We start from the raw sequence: 12,207 nt of genomic DNA, 5'->3' as shown, positions 1-12,207 counted from the left end.
CACTGGATGCCCCTGCCAGGCCGGAAAGAGACGGAGCCAACGCTCGGGCTATTTTAACCACAGGGCAGATCCCAGGCACGTTCGGGGAGCTGAGATGCAGCATCAGCAGGTAAGAAAGGATGCAGAAGAGCAGGATCTGGCATGGCAAGATCTCAGCATCCCAGCTAGAACTCTGCCTCGCTCTGGTTCCCCGCTCGGAGTGGGGCTGGGCCCGGTGACCCTCACCCAGCTGGGCTGGCCAGCAGAGGCTGGGAGCAAAAATCAAGGAGATCCAGCCTAATGCACAGCGGAGGGAAGCAAACTCCGTCCCCGCTCCGGCCTGCAAGACGTGTGCTGAGCACCTTGGCATGCATAAGGGCCAGGGTGGAGGGTGGTGCACACATAGGGGATTCCAGCGCCTGCTCTGCAGCCATCAGCAGCACCAGGCAGGGACGGGGAGTTGCTTCCGCCAGGTTCCCCATACACTGAGCGCTCAGGCAGCCACCCAGGAGAGATTCAGATGCCGCCCAGCTGCCTGCCTGTGTTTCTAGTGGTGGTGCACTTCCACACTAGCCTTGGTGCACGTAATAAAATGGATTCTGCACAGGGAATGGAAAGAGTTAGCGGGACCACTGGCTTCCGCCCGCTTGGCACGAGGCTGGGTCTGGAGAGCTGCAGGCCCTTCACGGAGAGCTGAGGGACTGACCCAAACCCCCGAGCTGGAAACCCCACCAGCGTGGGAGAAATTCCCCCCAGGGTGAGAACTTCGTGGCAAGAGAGAGCCAAACCGGCACCAGGCAGGCCAGACACCCCGAGTGAGCCCGGGGGAGCTGTGATCTGCAGGTCACAGCTATGCTTCCCACCCCCAAGCAGCACCACAGTGCGCCAAACCCAAACCCTGGCTCCGTGCCCTCCAGAACGCTGGGGAAATTCACATCTGGATACAGATCCAATCTCTGCAGCTGGGCAGCTGGGGCTTGTCTCGGGGCAGCCGAGGGGAGGAAGGGATTGCTTCATACACATTAGCGGGGTGGGGGCGCAAGAGGAGGAGAGATTCCCCCGCCCCAGCAATGGCAGTGGGGGGGGGTCACACCCCAGTTGCAGATCCAGCGAAGGAGGATGAGTCTAGCTGCTCCCAGCATGGGGTGGGGAAGGGGCGGACAGCTGTTTGCCTTCTTTTTTTCTTTGTGGGATTTCTAGTGCTCCAGGGTGCGGGGGAGAGGGATTGGGGGGGGTGGCTGCAGGGCCGGACGGAGCCATTCCAGCACCCCGGGCAGACAGTTTAATCACGCCCCAGGTTGGGGGAGGGCGCATGCGCAGCCCCGCCCCACGCGTGGGGGAGGGCGTGCAGAGCTGGCAGCGGCAGGACGCACGTGCCCGGCCCAGCCCGGCTACCGCTGCTGGCGCGCAGCCCGGGGCCGCCCGGGGCAGGCCGAGCCTGGCCGTGCAGGGCCCTGCGGCCACGGGGGGAAGGGTGCTGCGGGGGTTAACACGGCCCCCACCCCAGGCAGCTGCTGCAGGGTGGCCACTGGGAGCTGCTGCAGCCTGCAATCTGGGAGCCGGGCGCGCGGCGCCTGATGGCAGCTATCTCCCCTTACAGCTGCCATCGGTGCCCCCATAGGCTGGTGCCCTGGGCAGCTGCCCGGCTAGCCCATGCCTTAATCCGGCTCTGGGGGGCTGGTAATATGGAATCCAGCCAGAACGTGCTGCAAGGAGCTCAGAGCTCACCCCGTGGGTCCGTCCGTGGCTCCCAGAGCCACAAAGCCACCAGGGAGCCGAATGCCGAGCCACGGAACCATCCATTTCCCCTTTGAGTGGGCTGGGCTCTCTGTGGCTGCAGAGCGAGCCATGGCCGGGGTGGTGAGGAAGCAGGGGATGGATCCCTGGAGGAGTCCTTGGAGCTGGACTCTTGCTTTGACCCAGTGCGGCCGCTCTGATGTTCTGAGCGGAGCCAGGGGCGCGTGGGGGGGGGGGCTCACGGCTCCACACGCAATCCCAGGCCAGCCGGGCTTGTTCCCCTTCCCGACACAGAGCGCCTGGCCCGCTCCAAGGGCCCACGTGCGGGCAGCTCCCTTTTGCGGGGGCCGGGGGCCGATGGCCGCGGGGAGGGGCCAGTCACACCTTGCTAAGCTCAGCGAGACTGGAGGGGGGGGGCTGGCCGGGTGAATAAAGGGGCTTCCCGCCTGTTGGACAATTGTTTCTGCTCCCCCCCGCCCCCAGGCCAGGGCAGCTGGGCGTACGGGGCCCTCTGCCAGTCACCCCCTGGCCGTGGCTCTCTGTAGCCTGGCTTGTCTTCCACGGGGCGTGCACTAGCCCCGCTCTCTCCTGGCGCCAATGGACGCAAATCTACGTACGTGGCTGGCGCTGCTTCTCCTCGCGGCTGGGCGGGGTCTGGCCCACTGCGCGTGGTAGAACTCCAGTGGGGCAGAGCTGTGCCGGGGCGGGTGTATTTAATACCCAGCCAGAGCCTCGTGCCCTCCTGGCGAGGGGCTCAGGAAATACACCCGGATCTTAGGGGGGGCAGTTTGGGGCCAAAGCCGGAGGGGTGCAGGGCAGGCGAGGGGAGGCAGTGAGCCGTTCTGAGCGGCGGTGGGGAGAGAGGGGCAGACCCATCTCGGTGGGGATGGAGGGGATTCTGGGAGGAGGGAGGACCGCCTGGTCTTGCCAGGGGAGCTGAGTGGAGACCCACTTCTCTGGCCCGGTGCTATTGCTACTTGCCAGGGCGTGTCACCGCCGGGTCCCCTCCTGCCGGTTGGGGGTCTTGGGTAATTTGCCCCGCAGGGCTGCAGAGAGCGTGCGAACAGGAGGAAACTGGGCCTCGTTCACGCAGGCGGGAGAATCGCTCCTGGCCCTGCTCCTGGCATTAGTTTCAGGCGTGGCTGGAAAAGCTGGCGGCGGGGGAAGGGGCGAGGGGAGGGAGGATCGGAAGTGAATGGGACGGGCACGTCGGGGAGCCGGGAAACTGAGGGCGAGGAAGACGGCTACCCACGAGGGCTGAGCTCTGCGCTGGGCAGCCAGGGATAGTGGGTGGGCCACAGGAGTGGCTTGTCTTCCTCTCCGTGGGCCGCATGAGCAATGGTGGGCAACCTGCGGCCCACGGACCCCTCCCCCCCACCTCACATGCACTGGGGCCCGGCAGCCCCCACCCTGCGTTTACCTGCTCCTCCCCGCCCTCCCGTCTCCTTGGCGCTCTGCCCCCCTCCTCGCCCCTCCGAAAGGGGGGGGAGGCAGAGCGGGGCGCCAGTGCCCGAGTGCACGAGAGGTGCACAAGGGCGGGGGGCAGACAGGGCCGCGTGGGCTGCAGGTGGGACCCCAGGGAGCTGCTTGTGGTCTGTGGGCCGCAGGCTGCCCGTCGCCGGCCTGGGGGCAAAGGAGAAGCCCTTAGGACTTGGACCGAGGGTGCCCTGCCGGGGTACGACCAGCATCTCGCTCTGGCTTTGTCTCCCCAGCAGCCAGCAGGTGCGAGAGCAGGTCGGGTACGGGGGGGGGGGGCTAGCCTTTGCCACCCCCCCACTGCACCGCTATTGTGAGGCGAGCTGGCTGGAGCCAAGCCAGCACCGGTGCACCTGCCTGAGCAGCAATCACCCCTCCTGACCACAGCGTAGCTGGGTCCTCCCGCTGGCAAGACCAGCCCCTCGGGGGGCAGCCAGCATGTGAGTCCCCCCCCCGCTATCGGCAGTGCGGTTGGTCAGCCCCACCCCGCGATAACCCGGAGGCCGTTCTTTGTGTCGTTCGTGGCGCTAGGCGCTGGACAACCCCTGCAAAAGCCCAATGTCACGACACGTGGATCCTGGCTATGGGCAGGGGCAGGGGCAGGGGCAGGGGCGGTGGGTCTGAGGCAGGGGGAGAAATGGCATTCCCAAACGGCCAGCCTGCCCACACTCCCCCCCCCAGCGTCCGACCTTCAGTGCGTCTCCTCCCCCGTCTCCCCCGCCCCCGGGCTGCCTGGGATCCCACCCCACGGAGGCAGGATTGGTGGCCTCGAAGGTGGCACTGGGCGCTGCCCGGTCTCCCCCGCCCTGTGCTCCAGGGCCGGAAAAGTCAGGGGCCACCTCCCCCCATCTCATGCTTAGGGGCTGGGGAAGGCTGGAGTGTCGCCCCATCTGCTCACCCGGCCCCATGCTCCAGCCAGGGCCGGGAACCCTAGAGCCCCCCCCACCCCGCTCTGGGGCTGGGAGGGAGGAAGGCTGAGGGAAGGGCGCTTGGCTCCCACGGGACCTGGCCAGCAAACGGAGCACCTCGGCCTGGCACTGCCCATGGGCATGTGGGCCAAGGCCAAGCGCCGCGGCTGGAGCGGGGGGACAAGAATTCAGCCACCTCCTTCCCCCAGGCACCACGCCGGCGCCTCGATCCCAGCCGAGCTGACGCAGGAATCCCTCGAAACACGGGGGTCAAAGTGCCCCCCAAGCAAGAGGAGACAAACACTGTTGGGGGGGGTCAAACTGCAGCCCCACACCAATAAGGGGGCGGGAGCTGGTAAAACTGGGCCACTCCAGACATGGTCTGAGGAGGGGTCCCAGGCCCACGTGGAGGCAGGGCAGAGGAGCTGTCTACCTAGCTGCCCCACATCTGAGAGGCTTGGCCTGGCTGCCCCTCCCTAACAGGCTGGGACAGGGCCCCCCCGGCGGGGCGAGGCCCAGGCAGGCTAGCTCTGCAGCACCCCCGGCCCCCCGGAGTTAACGGGGGCTCTGGATCAGGATCTGCCCCAGTTCCCGAAAGGCGCGGTCCAGCCTCGTGGGTTCTCCTCCTCCTGCCGGAGGGACCGAGCGGCTCCTCTCATTGGTCCTGCAGGGCTGGAGTTTTGCTTCTAAAGAGGATCTGGCAGCCCCGGGGCCGACCCGAGATGCATCCCTCGGGGACCCTAAATCACTCGCCAAGTGCCCTGGAAGGCCGTGTTCCTCCAGCTCGAGGAAGAGCCTTGGCTGGGTTGGATTCCCCGCGGGCCTCCCTTGCAGCGGATCCAGGGAGCTACAGGCCCCAGCCGCCTCGCCCCGTCGAAACAGAAACGGGCAGGGAATTCGCTTTGCCTCCCTGTCACATCCCTGCCCCCCGGCAGGGTCACGGCGCGGGCGGATCGGGGCGGGACTGACTGGGAAATGGGGCTGGGCCGGGGCCAGGGGGGGAGTGGGGAGTGTTCAGCTGGAGCGGAGCGGAGCCCTCGGCTTTGCGGGCAGAACCGGAGCGTTTCTCTTCCCAGTTTGCGCTGGGGTCCCTGGGAGGAGGTGCAGGCCGAGCGCCAGGGTCCAGGCGGAGGGGGAAGCGGGCTGGGCGCGGGGGGAGGCAGGCGGGGGTGCGAGTGGGTGACCATTCGTGATCACGTGTGAAACATGAGCTCCCGGCCGTGGGCTAGGAAAGCAAAAAGGCCGGACGTTTTGTTTTTAAACCCATTTCAAAACAGCAAGAGGGCCGGGACGGAGGCAGGCCGGGGATAAAAGAGCCGGGGGGGGGTGGGCACCGCGTGGAGGGGAGAGGACGGAGGACGTGCCAAAGCTGCGTCCTTTAAAGAGCCCACCAACCGGCTCTGTGCAAACAGCGGCTGGAAAACGGCTGCCTGAGAGCCATGTCCCCGGCCCCTCGGCCTCTTTCGGCGAAGAGCAGCCAGCGCAGGGCCTGGCGTTAGCCTGGCTCGCCCCTGCCCGGGGGAGGCGTGCGGAGCGGCTGCTGCCGGCGGCGCACCATGCAGGGGGTGAGTCTCCAGCTGGCGGCCTTTGCCTGCATGACGGTGGCTTTCTGGACGGACGGCAGCCAGCGCAGGGCGCCGGCTGGGGGAGGCCGGAGGAGACACCACCGGGTCCAGCAGGGGCATTGCAGTTACACCTTCGTCCTGCCCGAGGTTGAGCCGCAGCCCTGCCCGGCGCCGCGGGCCCCTCTCGGCGCCAACACGCTGCAGGGGGACTCGCCCGCCGCCACGCTGCCGACCCACCACTGGTCGGCACAGCGCGTGCAGCAGCTGGAGAGGGTCATGGAGAACAACACCCAGTGGCTGCTGAAGGTAAGGGGTGCGCCGGCATGGGGGTGGGAGGGCCGCCACCCTTCCCCGATGGCCACCAGGCACTCTGTGACGGGCACGGAGAGGGGGGAGAATGGAGGGAGGATAGGCCGGAGTTCCTACCTGCCCAGGACACCTGGATGGGCAACAGTCTGGTGTCAACGTCTAAGACCTTTAGGCGCCGTCTACGCCATAGGTTCCCATACTGTGGGGCGTGCCCTCCTGTGGGGCATGAAGAAATTCCAGGGGGGGTGCAAGGCGACCCAGCCACTCACCCCCCCAAGTCGACCCCAAGTTTTGCTGCTATTTTTGGGGGGTGGGCATGAGGGTTTCTCAAAAATCAAAAAGGGGGGCGTGATGCCAAAAGCTTTGGGAACCGCTGTTCTACACGGCAACGCTATTTCGGGGGACCGGCGTCTCCCGAAATAGCCATCCCGCGTCTTTGCAGCAAGCCCGTTATTTCAGGCCCGCTGTTCCGACGTCCCTGTACATCTCATCACCCAAGGAGGCAGGGACGTTTCGGTGTTGCGGATTATTTCGAAATTAGGCGCCGGGGAGAGGAAATTAGGCCAAAATGGGCAATAAGCCCTTTCGAAATAAGAGACACCGTTTGCGCAGCTCCACTGAGTGTAGGGAGGGCTCCTGGGGGGACACCGAGCAGCGTGGAGCCCCCGTGGCTCCAGCCGGCCTTTAGGACTTGTTTCATGTTTCATCTTGCTGGGCACCGGTGCTGTCACCTCACCTGATTTCAGTCGCGTGGGGCCTTGCCTGGCGTTCGTCACCCCCCCCCCCCCGGCTCTCCGAGTGACTCCGTGTGGGCGCTGGCCCTGAGCCCATCTGGTTAGTTGGGGTTATTTGGGCAGAGCGCGCCAGGGGGCAGGGCCAGGCCTCCGGAACGTCCCGTTTCTCCGATGCAGGGTTTTGCGAGAGCGGTTGCCGCTGCGTGCGGCGGGGCGCGCCCTGTGCTCCGTGCGGGAACAACCCATACAGGCAGCCCATAAAGCTGCGATTGTCACAGCCTGCGGGGTCGAGGTGGGCACCGAATTCCCGCTCACGCGGCCACGAGGCATCGCAAAACCCAGCCTAAGAGCCGTGCTTGACAGTCCCTCCTGCCCACCTCTAGTCTAGCTAGGGAAAGACATCGACCCATCCGGAACCCGGGTCTGGAGCCGAGTGGATCTAGACCCTGCAGAGGCTGGCGCTGGTTCTGGGTCTCCAGAGCCCCCCAGGGTTGGAACGGGGTCAGAACTGGGCAGAATGAAATTTTTTTCCTCTACCCGCTTACTCTCCGCTCAGAGGAGCGATCGCTCCAGTTTTGCTTCCAGGGGAGGGAGGGCTCCTGTTCCCAGCTCAGGTCTCCTCCTCCTCGTCCCGCTGCCACCCGGCCTGGGGAGATCCCCACACCCGCTAGTCCGCACAGTCACTGGGGGGTGAACTGTGAGCGCGTTCCAAGGTGCAAACAGGCTCGGGGGGGGGAGGAGCAGCGTGACTGAAGACAGGCAGGATGGGAATCGTAGAACCCCAGGGCCGGCAGAGCCCCCCGGGGGCATCCAGTCCGGCCCCCCGCCCAAAGCAGGACCAAGCCCAGTGAAATCAGCCCAGCCAGGACTTCGTCAAGCCAGGACGTAAACACCTCTAGGGATGGAGATTCCACCCCCTCCTTAGGGAACCCAGCCCAGCGCTTCCCCACCTGCCTAGGGAAATCGTTTTTCCTAATCTCCAACCTAGACCCCCCCCACTGCAACTTGAGCCCATTGCTCCTTGTTCTGCCCCCACTGAGAACAGCCTCTCGCCAGCCTCTTTGGAACCCCCGTTCAGGCAGTTCAAGGCTGCTCTCAAATCCCCCCTCACTCTGCTCTCCTGCAGACTAAACAAGCCCAAATCCCTCAGCCTCTCCTCGTAGGTCATGAGCTCCAGCCCCCAAATCATTTTGGTTGCCTCCGCTGGACCCTCTCCAATGCGTCCACATCCTTTCTGTACTGGAGTGGGGGGGGAACTGGACACGATACTCCAGATGTGGCCTCACCAGAGCCAAATAAAGGGGAATAATCACTTCTCTAGATCTGTTGGAAATCACTTCTTGTAGATCTGTTGGCTACAAGGGCGCCCTGTTGACTCATCTCCTGCTTCTCACCCACTGTCCTCCTTACCCAGGTCCTGTTCTGCCGAACTGCTGCTTAGCCAGTCGATCCCCAGCCTGTAGCCGCTCTTAGGATTCTTCTGTCCCCAGGGCAGGACTCCCACGCTGGCACGGACACTGCGCAGCTGTGCACGGCATGGCTGCGGGGGTGTCGGGCTCTGGAGGAGGCACAAGAGGAGATGGGATGAATAAGGGTAGCTTGGAGGCTTGGCCCAGGTTTGCTTTTCCTCCCGTTCGAGTCGGTGGCAAAGCTGGTGCTAATCTCCATGGGACCAGGATTAGCCTGGGCGTGCCACACGCGTGCTGCGGTTTCATCACGTTGATTCAGACGCTCCACTGGGAGGAGCCACCCGTGGAATAGCATATGGGAAAGCGGTGGAATCCACACACCTTGTCAGGCAGGAAAGCTACCTGGGACCGGACTGGGGGACCAGATGCTTGCTTGTTTGCTGTGCGTCTGACAATGCAACGGGGAGCCCCCAACCCTGCACCCCCATCTGCAGCCAGATGTGACTCTGCAAGCCGGTAGAAGGTTTAATGGCTCTCAAAGATACAGCCCAGCATATGATGCTGACATAGGAGCCAGGGCAGACAGATTATGTCCTCCTGGGGAAAAGGGGTTCACAGGTCCTCGAACCCCCCCCCCACTTGCCTCAGTCTGCTTCCTTCATGCTTCCCCCAATGAAGACTAAATGAAACCCCCCAGCAACTGGTCCCTGAGCCCCAGGCAGCTCCGCCTCTTCCACTGTCCTGCTCCCAGACCCAAAGTGAATTTTTTTGTCACCTGGTCCCCAGAAGGTGCTACTAACATACTTCCCCAGTGAGTCATGCCTGGCCTCAACCCCCTCATGCAGAGAGAGCTGCAAAGGAGGGGAGGGAGACTGAGGTACAACCACACACACACACACACACACACACACACACTACAGCAGCCCCCACTACGTCACACCATCCCCAGTCGTCAGCCAGGCACAGCTCTCTCGACTCTGGCAGGGCTCAGTTTGTTGAGATAGAGCTGCCAGCAGCGTCTCCAAAGCGGTGAATCCCCGCAGCTGAGACAGGCATCGGTGCTGATCCTGGTAATTACAGGCCAGGGGTCCCCTGATGGCCACTTCTGGGAAACCATAATAAAGAACAAAACTATCGGCCGCAAAGATAACCCCGGTATGTGCGGGAAGAGTCCACAGGGTGTTTGTAGAAAGAAATCACGCCTCCCCAGTCCGCTGGAATTCTTTAGGAAGTCAACAAGCACGTGGATAAGGGTGATGCAGGGGATCTAGGGTACATGGACTTTCAGAAGGCGTTTGACCAGGTCCCTCACCAAGGGCTCTTCGTAGGCAGACCTGGGGGAAGAGGCAAGATCCTCTCCTGGATCAGTAAATGGTAGCAAGACTGGAAACAAAGGATAGGACTAAAACTCACTTTCCACAATGGAGAGAAGTAAATAGCGAGGTGTCCCCGGGTTCTGCCCTGGGATCTGGTTCTGTTCGACCTGTTCATAAATTAGCTGAAAAAAAGAGTGAACCGTAAAGTGGCCAAATTTACAGAGAATTAAGATTAAATCCAAAGTTGACTGCAAAGAGTGACAAAGGGATCTCTCTACACTGGGGGGGACAGGGCAGATGAAAATGGCAGATGAAATTCAGTGCCAATAAAAGTAATCTATACTGGGAAGACGCGATCCCAATAACACATCCAGCATGACGGAGTGTAAATGAGCTTCAGGGGGTAGCCGAGTTAGTCTGTTACAGAAAAAAACAACAAATGGTCTGGTAGCACTTTCTAGCTTAACAAAACATGTAGATGGTATCATGAGCTTTCGTGAGCACGGCCCCCTTCTTCAGATGACCGGAGTTATGAGTTGGGGATATGAAAACTTGAAATAAATAGGAGAGGGGAAGGGGAGGGGGGAGAGAAAGGGGAAGGGGAGGGGGTGGGAAACAGAGCATCATTGAGTATCTGGAGAATGGGTACTTAAACCTAAGCAGATAAAAATCAGAGCTGTTAACCCAGTGGTCCCCAACCTTTCCAGGCTGCCAGGCATCTGGGGGCAGGGCCGCTCATACGCTGGGCGTTTGGGGGCAGGGCCGCGCATGTGCCGTGCGCCCGGGGGCAGGACCGGCCCAGGTCATTCCACGGGCACACATAAATGCCCCGGCGGGCACCATGGTACCCACGGGCACCGCGCTGGGGACCACTGTGTTAACCACTCAAGAGAGACATCCTTGATCGTTCTGGGCAGCAGGTTTAAAACAAATAAAAGGAAGTTCTTCTTTGCACAGCGCATAGTCAACCTGTGGAACTCCTTGCCTGAGGAGGTTGTGAAGGCTAGGACTATAACAGGGTTTAAAAGAGAACTAGATAAATTCATGGAGATTAAGTCCATCAATGGCTATTAGCCAGGCTGGGTAAGGAATGGTGTCCCTAGCCTCTGTTTGTCAGAGGGTGGAGATGGATGGCAGGAGAGAGATGGCTTGATCATTACCTGTTCGCTTCACTCCCTCCGGGACACCTGGCATTGGCCACTGTTGGCAGACAGGATGCAGGCTGGGTGGGCCTTCGATCTGACCCGGTACGGCCGTTCTTATGTTCTCAGAAAACATCACCTCAGTGCTGATCTATGAAGGAAGACTGAAGGAATTGGGCTTGTTTAGTTTGGAAAGGAGTAGACTGAGAGGGGACACAATAGCGGTTTTCAAGTATCTAAAAAATTCTTCTCCTTGGCCTCTGAGGACAGGACAAGAAGCAATGAGCTTAAATTGCAGCCAGGGAGGGTTAGGTTGGACCTTAGGAAAAACTTCCTGACTGCCAGGGTGTGACGGCGCGTTGGGGGTCCCCCGTCTCCTGCACCCCGAAATGGCACAAACAGACTGCACCAGCCGGTGGAATAGAGGACGTTTATTGCCTCTCCAGGATACAGCACAGCACAGATGGAATCTGGTCACAGAGTTGGGCTAGGATGCCTCAGGCCCCCTTGAGATGGGGGAGACTGGGCCCCTAAACTCCAGCCCCTCTCCCTAGGCTGTCTCCTCCATGCTTCCAGACAGCAACTAACCAACTCTCTTCCAGCCCTGCCCCCCAGTCAGGGCAGCATCCCCCTTCCTTTGTTCCTCTCCATGGGGGGTGTCTGGCCATACTCGTTTGCATAGTGACTCATCCTATGACAGATGGCAGAACAAGGAGCAATGGTCTCAAGTTGTGGGGGGAGCGGTCCAGATTGGATATTAGGAAAAACTTTTTTACTAGGAGGGTGGTGAAGCATTGGAATGGGTTACCTAGGGAAGCAGTGGAGTCTCCATCCCTAGAGGTGTTTAAGTCTCGGCTTGACAAAGCCCTGGCCGGGTTGATTTAGTTGGGATTGGTCCTGCCTAGAGCGGGGGGCTGGACTTGACGACCTTCTGAGGTCTCTTCCAGTTCTATGATTCTATGATAAGGGGATGGTTGGATGAAATAACATGATCTTGGTAACTAATTGACCATTCATTATCAGTTGGAAATAGGTCAATGGAGGGATGATAGGAGTTGCTATAGGGAACTTTCTGGGTGTCTGGCTGGTGAGTCTTGCCCACATGCTCAGGGTTTAGCTGATCGCCATATTTGGGGTCAGGAAGGAATTTTCCTCTAGGGTAGATTGGCAGAGGCCCTGGAGGTTTTTCGCCTTCCTCTGTAGCATTGGGCACAGATCACAGCTGAAGGACTCTCTGCATGTTGGGGCCTTCAAAGTATTTGAAGGCTTCCATATCTGAGACATAGGTGAGAGGATTATTCTAAGAGGGGTGGGCGAGATTCTGTGGCCTGCACTGTGCAGGGGGTCAGACTAGATGATCATAATGGTCCCTTCTGACCTTAAAGTCTATGAGTCTATGAATCCTGTTTTGCTGGGTCGTGGTACCCACGGCAGCCAGTGGGGGTTACCCCAGAGCCAGCAGCATAGAAACCAGCCAGGTACCCCCACTACGTCACACAGGGTGGTTAAACACGGGAATAAGTTGCCTGGGAGGTTGTGGAATCTCCATCACTGGAGATATTTAAGAGCAGGTTAGCTCAGGGTTTCCCAACCTATGGGTCAGGACCCAAATATGGGTCACCATTCTATTTC

At 61.1% G+C, this 12,207-nt stretch overlaps 1 protein-coding gene across 1 annotated transcript in view; it reads left to right on the top strand.

Annotated features, from left to right (window-relative positions):
- Positions 1–5,163: 5,163 nt before the first annotated feature.
- The window catches only part of ANGPT4 (angiopoietin 4), a 45,356-nt gene continuing 38,312 nt past the window's right edge, over positions 5,164–12,207 (top strand). Inside the window, exon 1 of the mRNA XM_075900894.1 lies at positions 5,164–5,971. Coding sequence (XP_075757009.1) covers positions 5,657–5,971 — 315 coding nt within the window. The 5' untranslated portion in view covers positions 5,164–5,656. The remainder of the gene's footprint in view (positions 5,972–12,207) is intronic.

Source organism: Pelodiscus sinensis, chromosome 18, assembly GCF_049634645.1.
Source record: "Pelodiscus sinensis isolate JC-2024 chromosome 18, ASM4963464v1, whole genome shotgun sequence".
NCBI lineage: Eukaryota > Metazoa > Chordata > Testudines > Trionychidae > Pelodiscus > Pelodiscus sinensis.
The sequence above is the reverse complement of the archived record's forward strand: the minus strand, read 5'-3'. Positions and strand labels throughout refer to the sequence as shown.